Below are 12,532 nucleotides of genomic sequence, written 5' to 3'. Positions count from 1 at the left end.
GCGCGTGAATTATTTCTTTGCCTCTTCGACGAGGCGCGAGGAGAGAGAGAGAGAGAGAGAGAGAGAGAGAGAGAGAGAGAGAGAGAGAGAGAGAGAGAGAGAGAGAGAGAGAGAGAAAACTCCAATAAAGGAGAATGCGTCATCCTCTTCCGACGTTCTTTTAGCCAATGGAAACACGAACTTGTATGTCTCGAGACTTCGGCGATTTTATTGTACGCCGAGTGTTGTTTTTTGGTTTTTTTCCTTCAAACTTATATCCGTCATTTTTAATCATTTCGATGGTCATACGAATAAAAAGTGTGATAAAGTATACACGGTTTTCCACTTACGATGATCGAATTCGTGTGTTATTTGAACGGCGTGAACATAAAAATTATGGAAACTTCTTTCCTTCTAATGGGATTTAGGTTATGACGAAGACCAACGCGTATATGTATAAATCGAATGACGATATTAAAAAATTGTTTTGGAATAGAACAAATGAACGAACGAACGAACGAAACGTTTCATTCTTTTTACGAAATTATTACGTTTATCGCAATATTGCAACTGTTATCGTATGTCTGGATATTGGATGACCAGCAAGATTGTAGAAAATGGCGACATCACTTCGATATACGTACACCTCGAGCCATCTTGCGGCGATTAGGATCATGAATTTTCCTCTTTACCGACAGTAGTAGGTAAGAATGTTTTTTAAATTTGTAGTTATTATCGACATAAAATAATTACCGACACGATAATATAGTTACCGATCGGAGGTAATAATCATATATAATCGTTTCTTTAATTAATATATATATATATATATATATATATGACATAAAAATTGATTAAACAAACTTGTATTACTATTTTATGTTACTTCGATGAAGCAGATGTACATAGTTCATTGAATAAACTCTCTTGCATATTCGTCTCCGATTAAAGAGTTTTTATTGCGAAAATTTCCTTTTTCAAATTCCTGCGAGTTTTAATTAATAAAACTTTATCTGTTATCGACCTAAAAAAGAGAAAAAGAAGTAATTAAAACATGATTGCAAAAGAAAAGCAATTAGGAAGTGTCGAAAAAGATGTATCAAAGGAATTATCATTATCATCGTCGGATCCAAATATACGAAAATTGGCTAGGAGACAACGAATTCAACATCGCTTGAGCGTTCTGCATAAGTATAAGTTTTTATTTTTACTTTCTTCTTCTTAATGAACTAAAAAAGAAAAAAAAGAAAAGAAAAAGCAAGATACAATTGATTAAAAATCAGCATGATTTTCGATCGAGTCTTATGAACTTTATTTGGGTTAATTAAACATGACCAAAAGAAATAAAGGTTTTATTTTTTAGGGTAAAAGGAGCCAAAGACGTAGAAATCATTAAAAGAAATCCCATCGAAAGACAGATTCTTGCCAGTACTGAATTTCTGGAAGAGATCAAGTTAGAAGGCGAAGAAGTGGTCAGTATTATAGCTCTGTTATTAAATTGTTATATAAATTTTATTCTTTCTCAAAAAGGAGAAAATTCCTAAAAAAAAAAAAAAGAAAAAAAAATTTTATATATATATATATACATATATATATACGAATACAATATAGATATCCAATGTAAAAGTTGCAAACGATGCTCGAGAGTTAGAACGACGTAAGGAAGTACAAGAGACAAGAGAAGCCTTGCTGGAGAAACTAGAGAGAGATAATGAAGAATGTATGCTAAAGTATAAGGAGATCGATAAAAAATGGTCCGACATATTTGCATCAAAAGATCCATTGGACATAGAAGAAAAGATGATGTGGCAAAATGCCAAGTGTCTTGAGTTATTAGAGAAGAAGGATCAAATTATTATGGGATTGAAGGCCGAACTAGAGAATGCCGATCTTAGATTCGTCGATGATCTTAAGAAACAAAACGAAGATATTGATATATTGATCGATAGAATAGATCGTCAGGTTGACCTATAAATTTATTATTTAATTCCAATCAATTTGAATATTTTATATATGCGACCTAAAGAATGTTGTATTTTTTTCTTTAACAGTTAAATGTAATCGCCGAGGCTTATCATAAAGAATTGGATAATATCAACAACGTGTTGGACGCCGAACGTAAATTGCTCTTGGATACGCTCGAGAAAAAATGGAAAGATTTCTATGAGAAGTTACAGGATAATGGTCACGAAGGCATTGAAAAAAGGAAAGATATAATTCGTGAATACGAGGAGGAAATGGAAAGAGTCATGACCGAACACCACGAGGAATATCGTTCTCAAAAAATAACTTTGGCATTGGAGAATCAGGAACTTCAACAGAAGTTACAGGATATGAAAGCTTTGTGCATGTTAAATGTCGAAAAATTGAATTATAGTTATGCCGTTCTTAAGCACAAAGACGAAGAGAATACTATAATTAAAAATGAACAAAAAAGACGAATTAATAAGTTGGTACATTGAATAAACGTTGTTCTGTTTTCTTATGCAATACTAATGTAATACATATTTATTATAGGCTTCAAGACACTATGAACGAATTAAGAAAGACTTACGTCAAATTAGAAGAAGATAGTCGATCAGAAATTCAAGGATTGACCGATCAAGTTCTCAAGGCACATAAGAATATTTTAGAACTCGAAGAAAAGTCACAGTATTTTACCGATATTAATGAGAAAAAATACTTTCAAGTATGGGATATGAATGTAAAACGTGTCAACGAGCTAGTCGATAAAGTAACATGACGAAGTCATTTTTATAATTAATATTGATCGATACGAATAACCATAACATTGGTTTTAGATTATGGCTACTGATCGAATTATACATGAACAAGCATTAGGATTACAGTGGCAACCTCCCGAGGTAAAACTTTTGACCAAGGAAGATTTACCTTCTTACTGTACTGCGATTAATATTATAAATAAAGGTAATTTTTTTTTTTTGTATAATCCATTCTGACATATCAAAATTATTTCTAATTATTGCACATTTCGTTTTGTTCTATAGAAAAGACTGATGCTCAAGAAAAAAGACAAATGCCAATTACTTACAAAAAGGCTGTTACTTTAGAAGACATCAATTTGGAACGACGTTTATTAAATCATATAATGGAACATATATCCGAGAAATCTAATTATTTGATTGACGATAACATACAAAAATTACTTTTACCGTATACGACCGAGAACAATGTAATCATTAGATTGGACAATGTTTTTCAGGTAAGAAAAATATTCTGAAAAAATCTGCAAATGTGTAAAAACGATGCTGTTAATTATCGTATTAATTACGTTACCAGGCATTAAACATAATATCCGAGGAGGAAATACAATTCTTATTAAATTTCTTCCTCCCATATACGTATTGTCCCGATTGTATGTCTTTGGATAAAACGACGGAATCCTCGTCGTTGTCTACTAGCACGTATGTAAAAAAAAAAAAAAAGAAAATCCATGAATTATAATATGATGATGAAAAATCAATATTAATATTAAATTAGGAGTAATACACCTCTCGTCTGTGGCGGTACAGAATTAGACGAAGAAACAACTAAATTAGTCGAAACTATAAAGGCAGAGGTTTTCTTTCAAGACGTATGTTCAAGCGTTTGTACACTCATTGATACGACGGACTATTCGGAAATGCGTCTTCCTTCGGCAGAAACTACGACGTCCATTTCATCAGATGAATTAGATGTATCATCCATATCTTGTGACGAAAAGAAAGATTCATCGCAACCAAAGGAAGGAGCAAATCAATTGCTCTGCAAAAAGGGTCATTTGTTAAAAATTGATGCATCATATGTTACAAGAGCATTGAAGGAATTCATAGAGAAATATAATTTTATTAAACGCGACGAAACGCCAAAGTATTTGAAGGAGAGATTATCAATGAGAAAAGTAACAATTTCACGAAGTTTAACCGTAGAGGATATAAAAGAATTTTGGAAAAGATACAGGGATTTATTTCCTCCCTCTAAAGAATCCCTTTGGGATGGCTTGCTCGTTGGACTCAAACGATATTATGAAACATTGAAAGAAAGACAAAGATTGAGCAATGAAACGGCATCTTTGAAGAAACAAAATGCTGAATTACGACGTTTACTAAAGACATATAATACCGTTGAGGTAGAAAAGATTTACATTTCCTTCTTCAATGAAAAATATAAATGACATTATTATTCGATATAATATATATATATATATATATGTGTGTGTGTATTTCAGATTAGAAACAGCCCGATAACCGATACAGAAATATCTTCTTCTGCTAAAACATAATGGAATTTAAGATGCCAACAAATCCATCCATCCGTCCATCCATCCGTCCATCCATGCGTTCTCTTTTTCCCTGAATTTTTACGAGGTCGACTTGTCAACACTCAACCTCTATTAGTCGCCTTTTACGACAAGCAGAGGATACTGTGGGTATATTCTATCCCCAGGCCCACAGGGGAAGGTGAAAGGTTTCTTTTTAAAATGCTAATCGTTGATATGAACAATCGATAAATGGAAAAACGCAAAGATTGGTAATTAAGTTTACTTATAACGGCCGTTGTAAATAAAATCAAACGTAATATAAAAGGAGACAGAATCTTTATTAGATTCTGTACATACGTCGTGTACCACCATGTTACATTCGCTCTAACTGTGCTTTTTCTTACTTAAACATTACTTTTATATACACATCATGGTAGTACATTTAAAGAACAATCGCTAATACCCAACAAACACATATTATTGTTTTATTACTAAGACGCCGATCTTATAAATAATGAAAATTGGAAGATTTTGTTACCTTAATTTATATTTCTTACATATATATGCTTTTGTTTAAAAATATATATATATATATATATATATATATACATATATATACACACATATATATATATATGTATGTATGTATGTATGTATGTATGTATGTATGTATGTATGTATGTATGTACGTACGTACGTATGTATGTATGTATCGATTATAAAGAAAATTATAATAATAATAATTTTGTTCTTCATTTTCCCTATCGACAAATATACGAATATACACGTGATTATGACACTCCTAAGTTCGACAGCATATATAAGATGCCTAACTGTCCTTACAATAATAACAGAGAAATACTGTGTTATCGTTCTAACGACAGGTAAACACTGTAATGCTATATAAGTTCGTTTGACTAACACTATTATAACATTGGCTAGACTTAATAACGGCATATATGTATTTGCTGAGTATGTAACTATTATTCACAAGACTTCAGATATTCACATTTTCTTTTTATAAATAAACTTTTTTTACATAAAATTTTTCGTTTGTAGTTTTCAGATCACAGATTAGCACTTTTGCTATCCCGCAGATCCTTTAACTTTTGCGTTATATCGACGAATAAGATTCTGTATAATTGGTAAAATTATTTCTTGATTCTTGACCAATTATAAAATGGACCAAATACTTAATTTCATCAGTGCCATAGATCAATTCGTGGATATTAACGCAATACAAGTTTTTTTTTTTTTGTTCTTTTTTTATTCTTTTTTTGTTTGTTTTTTTCCTTTTCTCTTTTTTTTTTTTTTATTTTTTTTTTCTCTTTTTATATATATATCAGAGACATATATAACAGCACAAAGTGTGTTAATATATAATCTCAAATAAAGAATCTTAAGAATAAATGAAACCTTAGCACTATGTTTGATTCGTAAAACCACCTGGTACAAAATTATTTGACAGAGATTGTACAGTGGTTGAGTTCGTATCAGATTTCGGTTTTTTCCAATATGGAGAAAATCGTTTCTTTTTTTGAGTCTTAGCTCTCTTCATTTTGCCAGTGTGCTTCTTGGATTTCATGTGCTGCAAATTTATGATCGTTACATATATATTGTCCTAGTATTTAAAAATAAGTTTGTACCATTTTTCTCTATAAATATTTTAATTGTATTATACTGAATGAGGTATAATACTATACCACATTATATTGCGAAGGAGAGTTGAAAAATTTGTTGCATATATCGCATGACAGTGAGACTGCCTTCATAGGACCAGAATCCTGTATGTTGATTGCAGGAGCAACCAACGAACTACCTTGTGTGACAACTTCTTTTCCAAACCACCCACCTAAGCATTAATATATAATCAACGCTATGTATCGCAGTAGTACAAGTGATCGACAGTGTGATGACAAATCATTTTCAATACTATATTCATGCTATGGAGAAAAGAAATATTAATAATTTGTGAATATAATTTGTGAATATAAATAATAATACAATTCATATACCAATAATAGTGAAGTACAATTAAGTATCATGGATTGTTTATAGTGCATAAATTAATCATGTTTCTTTTTAAATTTTGTTTTCCTTGTGACTTTTATTTCAAAAAATTACGATTTTAAATCTTAATCTTTGAAGCATAAAAAAAAGTCCTACGTGCAAAATGGCAAATTAATCTTCCATTATCTACATCGTTTAAAGACAAACATCTACTAATTAACAAAACCCAATATTATTTATGCACTCAACGACGGGTTCTCGAAGTCACTTATAGAACTAAGCGATTAAATGTACTTTACTTGCTTTATTATTATTTAAATGTATAATTGATTTACTTGTGATTATGCCACGTTCACAATAATGCTTTAACAAATAAATAAATAAATAATGAACATATAAATATCAGTCTCAAGCAAAAATATATAATAAATAATAATACTAAATAACAAGTAACAAATAAGAAACATTAAATATAATAAGTGGTACCTTAGCCCTACAATATAGAAATAACATTATTATTTGGAGATTCGTGAAGTATGCAATTTTGAATTAATTATGAAAAATGCTGTGGCGTAAGCACAAAAATGATTAACAAAAAAAAAAAAAAAAAAAAAAAAAGAGAGAGAAAAAAGAAAAGAAAAAAAAAAAAAAGAAAAAAAAGAGAGAGAGAGAAGGAAAAAAATTAGTTTTAAAAAAACATATGAAAAGCAAAAGTAAGTAGCAGTATCAAGCATGCGAATGTAAAAAGAATTAAACAATAAATCAATACAACTATATTCTTTTCTATTATTTTATCCATGTATATAGAGCGACTACATTTTAAGCCGTATGGGATTTGTTTTCTTACCGCATTTGATTTATTACCTCTCATAGCTTTCTTCTTGTGTCGACTTCCTAGAAAAACACATTCTTTTGTAATACATTGCACTCTACTGGTTTCATTTCTATGCCTAACTTCATAAAAGTTACAATACCATTTAAATGCGTTTGAAGTTGTTGTATCGAGTTGAGACAGACATTACATACATTACACTTTAGCCCATTGGTGTCCGCATCTTTTGTAAATGCTACCTTAGTTTCTTCAAGCGACGCCATTATATTTTTTGACCTTATCTATGATAAATGTGCTCGCTTTCATTAGTTATAAATAAAGGAAATAAATGTGAATATTAAAATGTCTTATTAAGCAATAAAGAAAAGTTCTGCAAACCTGCTTGGCATGACGAGCGCCTTGTAAATGTGTATCTAATACTGCTTGGCTTGTAAAGGATAAATCACAATCGTCGCAACGAACCAGAGGTTTTTTTGTAGGCAAATTACCCATTATATTGTCAACAACGGCTTTTGTTACCGGATCATTGAGGTTTGAATCTATAATACTCTCCGCTGGCACTGCCATTTTTCTACAATCTACAAAACGAATATAATGAGATAAACTTTAACATATGAAAGCTTTAAAGTACATACAATAATGTCAAAGATTTCCTTAATGATTATTATTTCATTATAACAACACGAGTATTCGATTTGAACATGTGCTCAGTAGAATAATCATTGGAATAAGTAAAAATATATTCTTACCTATATTATTTTTATCTCTCTATCTAGATCGCTTGAATTGTATCCACCAATAACGATTGCTATTCGACGACTTTTTTTTACACTCGAATTAATATTCTCTCAACGATTTTAGAATGAAACTAATGTAACGTTAGAAATGGTTCTCTCTCTCTCTCTCGGGGTCTGATTTCATTAATGTATATTATTGTTGTTAGTTTCACATAAAAATGAGATCGTCGTGACGGACTTAATGTTAATTTAATCTTACTCGTTATATTTCAAGCGATTAATTAGAATAAATAGAGAAATAAAGAAGAAAGGAGGAGAGCGGTAACGAGATATAAAATGAAGAACCGTACTCGTATAAATTAAGTTTCAACGTTGTTGCCATATTTATGTTATACAGTCTATACGATGTAGTTCCGTGTTTACTGTAAAGCCCACGTCTCTATCGGCCAATCAAAGTGGGCCTTTGTCAACGTAGTACGAACGAAGTAAAAAGAATAATAACAAACGAAATATAATATATGGAAATAAAGGGAAATAGTAGGATGAAAAATTTTTTCTCAATATCCAAATGCGACGCAATTGATAGATTTTCTCGAATTATTCTTTACAAAGAGATACGTCGCCTCTTTCTGTTTAGGCGGTAAATTTGAACATGGCGTAAGACTCCCGCCATTTTCGACATGACTTTTTCAAGACAATAAAGACGGTTACAAAGAGACAAACGTTAATTACAGATCTATAATTATCATCATTCCCCTTTATTGGTATTAAACTTGTTTCGACCAATATGGATTCTACGATAGAATTTCCAATTCTAACGACAAGTTAAACGAAAATTTGTTTACGCACGGATAAATGAATAAAATTAATCTAATTCATTTAATAAAACGCATTAACGTCTGTGCGAATGGGAAAATAGAAGGGGACGAGAAAAGAAGAAAAGAAAAGATAGAAAAAAAAGAAAGGAGGAAAAGATCGCCTTAAGGAGGAAGACGTGACAACAAAGAGAGAGGATGAAACGACGGCAGACGTAGCTCGCAACGATACATACCTTAAGGTTTCTCGACCAATCAAATTGCTGCCTGGCAACCGTCAATCAGCGTTCGCGCGGGCGAACGTGTGCTTCTATATAGGTGGCCTGTCCGCGAAATATAGTAGCAGCCATCTTATATTTTGTGTCGGAGAAAAACAATTTGTCCTATTACAAATGTTTCGCGATTGCCCGTGAAGCCGCTCGACCGGAGGGTAGGCGTGTGCGCTCGAATGAGGCGCGACGTTTTTCGACCATAGCCCGGACCACTACACTTAGCAAAGGTTCGTAAAATGAACAAAAAAACGAGGGAAGGAAAACAATGCTCGGCGCGTCGTCTATAGGGAAGGAAAGCGACCCCCACTCGCGCGCGCGGCCCTGTTGTTCGTCATAGGGAATCCGGTTTTACGGTGAAAATATAACGTTGTTTCGCACGGCGCCCCTTTAAAAATAGAGTGGCTCGCGTCGTAGGAAGCGCGTCGTTCGTCGGGATACTTATAACGACGAACTCACCTCGCGTTTCGAACGCCACACGTAAAAGTTATGCAATCAGCTGATCGTCCAGTTACCTTCTGTCACTTGTCAAAAATAAATGTCAAAGCGACGGAGCTAACCTGGCGCATCGTAAACGCGCTTAGATGGATCCGCAAATTGACATGCTCGCGAACGTACGCCCTGTACGACGTATATACTCGGCAGAGTGTTCATAGTGAAAAAAAGATTTATAGTTCTTCCTTGCTATGCAGGTGGATTGGTACGCAGGATATGAGCAGTTTGTCAAGCGCAACCTGACTCTGCTCCCCCATCAGCAAATTCACCCCCAGCCGCCGCCGCCGCCGCCGCCGCCGCACCATCATCACCATCACCAGCAGCAGCAGCAGCAGCACCAGCAGCAGCAGCAGCAGCAGCAGCAACAACAGCAGCAGCAGCAGCAACAGCAGCAGCAGCAGCAGGAGTTGCAGCCACAGCAGCTGGCTCAGCCGCAGCAGAGCGACATAATGACATCTATGTTCGACCAACAGATTAAAAGCGAGCCGATGGGCTTTTATTCGGTTGCTTCTAGCCGTTCGGATGGTTCTAATTCTATGGTTAATTTATCAGACGACAGGGAAGACCTTTCGCAACAGGAAGGCCACCTACAGCCTCAACAACAAAGTTCATTGCAGCTGAGCCAACAGCAACAGAGTCAGCAACAGAGTCAGCAGCAGAGTCAACAGCAGTCGCAGCAGAGTCAACAACAGCAGAGTCAAAATATACAACCGGATAGTCCTGGTCGTCAGTCTACCGGTCAGCAGACTTCTAAGGAAGCCACCAGATCTAAACCGCAGCCTTGTAAAGTCTGTGGCAAGGTCTTATCCTCAGCGTCCTCCTACTACGTACACATGAAACTCCATTCGGGGAACAAGCCGTACCACTGTACGGTGTGCGAAGCGAGCTTCTGTCGTAAGCCTTACTTGGAGGTACACATGAGAACTCATACGGGCGAACGGCCGTTTCAATGCGAGCTCTGTTTGAAAAGGTTCACGCAAAAGAGCAGTTTGAATACTCACAAGCGCGTGCATACGGGCGAACGGCCGTACGCCTGCGACATCTGTCAGAAACGTTTCGCGGTAAAGAGCTACGTAACGGCGCATCGTTGGAGCCACGTCGCGGAAAAGCCTTTGGTCTGTGACAGGTGTTCCCTGACGTTTACGTCGAAGAGTCAATTTGCCATACACATTCGTACGCATACCGCGGGTACGACTTACGAATGTGGGATTTGCGGGCGTACGTTTGTACGAGACAGCTATTTGATAAGGCATCAAAATCGGGTTCATCGCGACATGAGTCAGAGCGGCTCGAATCACAATCCGTCGACGCCACAGAGCACCGCAGGCGGCGCCTCAGGGACCGGCTTTGAAAGTCCGGTCTGCGATCTGCGTTACAACGAGGGACCATCGTCGTTGGACGGTTTACCCGGTGGGAAGGGTGGTGGTATCGCCGCTGAGATCGCGAGCCTAGCCAAGCAAAACAATCTACAGCTTCCTCTACCATTACTGCATCCGCAGACAACCAACTAGTGTTTAGACGGCAGCGCGTCTCGATCCCTGCCGCAATCCCTGTCGCAGCAACGATCACCGTCGTCGCAGCAAGTAGTATGTCCACCCACCTCGGCTACCACGCCGTTCACACTTCATTCACGCGAGCACGCCGTCACCGCCACTACTACCACACCATCACCACCACCACCACCACTACCACCACCACCATCACAACCTCCACCACAACCACCACCACCACCACCACCACTACTACCACGACCACCTCCACGACCACCACCACTATCATCAACGCAGAGTGTCTACCAAACGACGGGCTCCTCCTCGGCATCTCCTATGGGTAGCCCTAATTCCCAACTCTATCCTCACTTGTCGACCTCCATTGATTCGCCGGAGTCTCATCATCGAGCTCATCATCAATCGCATCGTGGCATTCCTCCGCCAGGGCTTCACCCTGCGCTATATCTATACGCTCAGTACACCAATTCGACTCCCACGATTTCCTCTTATCCTGAATACAGTCATCGCAACGACTGAACCGATGATTATTAAACACTAGCATCTATTATTGTCAATCTTTTGAAAGAAATAGAAGTTGCGTCCTTCGATCACGGTGCTGGACCACGGTGCCCTACGAACATGACAAAGTGCCTACGAAAAAAGCATCCCCTTTCTGAATCATGATGGATGCTTGCTTTCAAAAAAAAAAAATAAAAAAATAAAAAAACCCTTTCGTCGTTATACGAAAGGATTTTTCTTAACTTTCCTTACGACCTTGACCTCTTATCTTTCTGCCACACTTTCTGCCTATCCATACACCTATCACTACCACCTTCATCACCAGCAACAAACCTTTTAGCCGTGACCCATGGCATAAGGAAGAGGAGAGAAAGAGGGAGAGAGAGAGAGAGAGAGAGAGAGAGAGAGAGAGAGAAAAAGTCAATTGTAAATTGATCGATCGCTCCTTTTAAACTGTAGCTATTTAACTCGACTCTTCCTTGCCTAGGCAGTTCATTAAATGGACTTCATATATTTCACTGAGGGAAAAAAAAAGAAAAGAAAAAAGAAATCAAACGGCATATACTAGGTCGAAGGATTATACTTACGTTTTACTATTAATTTATATAATTATCTCAATCATTCTCGATCTTGTATTATAATAATTCACGAATTTCCAACCTTTTCTGATGCTAGTGTATAATAAGAATCTTAGATATTGTGGGACATCGAACATTGGACAGATAGAAAAAAGAAAGAAAGAAAGAAAGAAAGAAAGAAAGAAAGAAGAATAAGAAGAAGATGAAAAAGAAGAAAGAGAAAAAGAAGATAAAGATGAAGATGGAAACTAAAATGAGTTTAATCACCCTGTTTCAATCGCTTTCGTTATGCCTATTCTTTTCGTCGATCACATCTCTGCGAGTACGTATATACATATATACATACATACATATATATATATATATATATGTCTCTTTGTGTGTGTGTGTGTGTGTGTGTGCGTGCGTGCGTCCGTGCGTATATGTCTATATACATATTCATATGGTGTGTATATGTATATATATATATATAGATATATATTTTACGTGACCATTAACAACACACCCTCTAACGTATATTTATATTATATTTTTCAAGGAGTTTAGT

The 12,532-nt window shown here is 35.8% G+C and overlaps 3 protein-coding genes across 6 annotated transcripts; 2 read left to right on the top strand and 1 right to left on the bottom strand.

Annotated features, from left to right (window-relative positions):
* The first annotated feature begins 273 nt into the window (after window positions 1-273).
* On the top strand, window positions 274-4,840 carry LOC124429708 (dynein regulatory complex protein 1). 2 transcript variants are annotated; one of them, XM_046975285.1, is made up of 11 exons: window positions 274-683; window positions 1,013-1,170; window positions 1,343-1,451; window positions 1,591-1,941; window positions 2,031-2,428; window positions 2,497-2,713; window positions 2,781-2,907; window positions 2,988-3,202; window positions 3,280-3,404; window positions 3,481-4,108; window positions 4,208-4,840. In XM_046975285.1, the coding sequence occupies exons 2-11, from the start codon at window positions 1,034-1,036 to the stop codon at window positions 4,259-4,261; spliced, it is 2,361 nt and encodes a 786-aa protein (XP_046831241.1). In that variant the 5' UTR covers window positions 274-683; window positions 1,013-1,033; the 3' UTR covers window positions 4,262-4,840. The 2 variants fall into 2 exon arrangements, with proteins under 2 accessions (XP_046831241.1, XP_046831239.1); XM_046975283.1 differs by having other exon boundaries at window positions 879-1,170.
* Window positions 4,841-5,285: 445 nt separating this feature from the next.
* LOC124429710 (zinc finger protein 385B-like) lies at window positions 5,286-9,000 on the bottom strand. 2 transcript variants are annotated; one of them, XM_046975289.1, is made up of 6 exons: window positions 8,871-9,000; window positions 7,461-7,660; window positions 7,225-7,363; window positions 7,115-7,144; window positions 5,944-6,092; window positions 5,286-5,828 (listed from the first exon to the last, which is right to left on the bottom strand). In XM_046975289.1, the coding sequence occupies exons 2-6, from the start codon at window positions 7,647-7,649 to the stop codon at window positions 5,664-5,666; spliced, it is 672 nt and encodes a 223-aa protein (XP_046831245.1). In that variant the 5' UTR covers window positions 7,650-7,660; window positions 8,871-9,000; the 3' UTR covers window positions 5,286-5,663. The 2 variants fall into 2 exon arrangements, with proteins under 2 accessions (XP_046831245.1, XP_046831244.1); XM_046975288.1 differs by lacking the exon at window positions 8,871-9,000 and adding an exon at window positions 7,832-8,253.
* LOC124429709 (zinc finger protein 39-like) lies at window positions 8,997-12,308 on the top strand. Of its 2 annotated transcripts, XM_046975287.1 has the most exons (2): window positions 8,997-9,133; window positions 9,596-12,308. In XM_046975287.1, the coding sequence occupies exon 2, from the start codon at window positions 9,848-9,850 to the stop codon at window positions 10,907-10,909; it is 1,062 nt and encodes a 353-aa protein (XP_046831243.1). In that variant the 5' UTR covers window positions 8,997-9,133; window positions 9,596-9,847; the 3' UTR covers window positions 10,910-12,308. The 2 variants fall into 2 exon arrangements, with proteins under 2 accessions (XP_046831243.1, XP_046831242.1); XM_046975286.1 differs by lacking the exon at window positions 8,997-9,133 and having other exon boundaries at window positions 9,590-12,308.
* Window positions 12,309-12,532: the final 224 nt, after the last annotated feature.

Source organism: Vespa crabro, chromosome 16 (genome assembly GCF_910589235.1).
Source record: "Vespa crabro chromosome 16, iyVesCrab1.2, whole genome shotgun sequence".
Lineage (NCBI taxonomy): Eukaryota > Metazoa > Arthropoda > Insecta > Hymenoptera > Vespidae > Vespa > Vespa crabro.
Note: the sequence above shows the minus strand (reverse complement) of the source record. Positions and strands in the feature narration are given on the sequence as shown.

Excerpts from the sequence above, each read along its gene's own strand:
- LOC124429708 (XM_046975285.1), top strand. The coding sequence starts at position 1,034 with ATGATTGCAAAAGAAAAGCAATTAGGAAGTGTCGAAAAAGATGTATCA. Across the intron at positions 1,452-1,590 it reads AGTTAGAAGGCGAAGAAGTG|ATATCCAATGTAAAAGTTGC; the intron begins GTCAGTATTATA and ends AATACAATATAG. Across the intron at positions 1,942-2,030 it reads TCGATAGAATAGATCGTCAG|TTAAATGTAATCGCCGAGGC; the intron begins GTTGACCTATAA and ends TTTCTTTAACAG.
- LOC124429709 (XM_046975286.1), top strand. The coding sequence starts at position 9,590 with ATGCAGGTGGATTGGTACGCAGGATATGAGCAGTTTGTCAAGCGCAAC.
- LOC124429710 (XM_046975289.1), bottom strand. The coding sequence starts at position 7,649 with ATGGCAGTGCCAGCGGAGAGTATTATAGATTCAAACCTCAATGATCCG. Across the intron at positions 7,364-7,460 it reads GCGCTCGTCATGCCAAGCAG|ATAAGGTCAAAAAATATAAT; the intron begins GTTTGCAGAACT and ends CATTTATCATAG. Across the intron at positions 7,145-7,224 it reads ACTTCAAACGCATTTAAATG|GAAGTCGACACAAGAAGAAA; the intron begins GTATTGTAACTT and ends GTGTTTTTCTAG.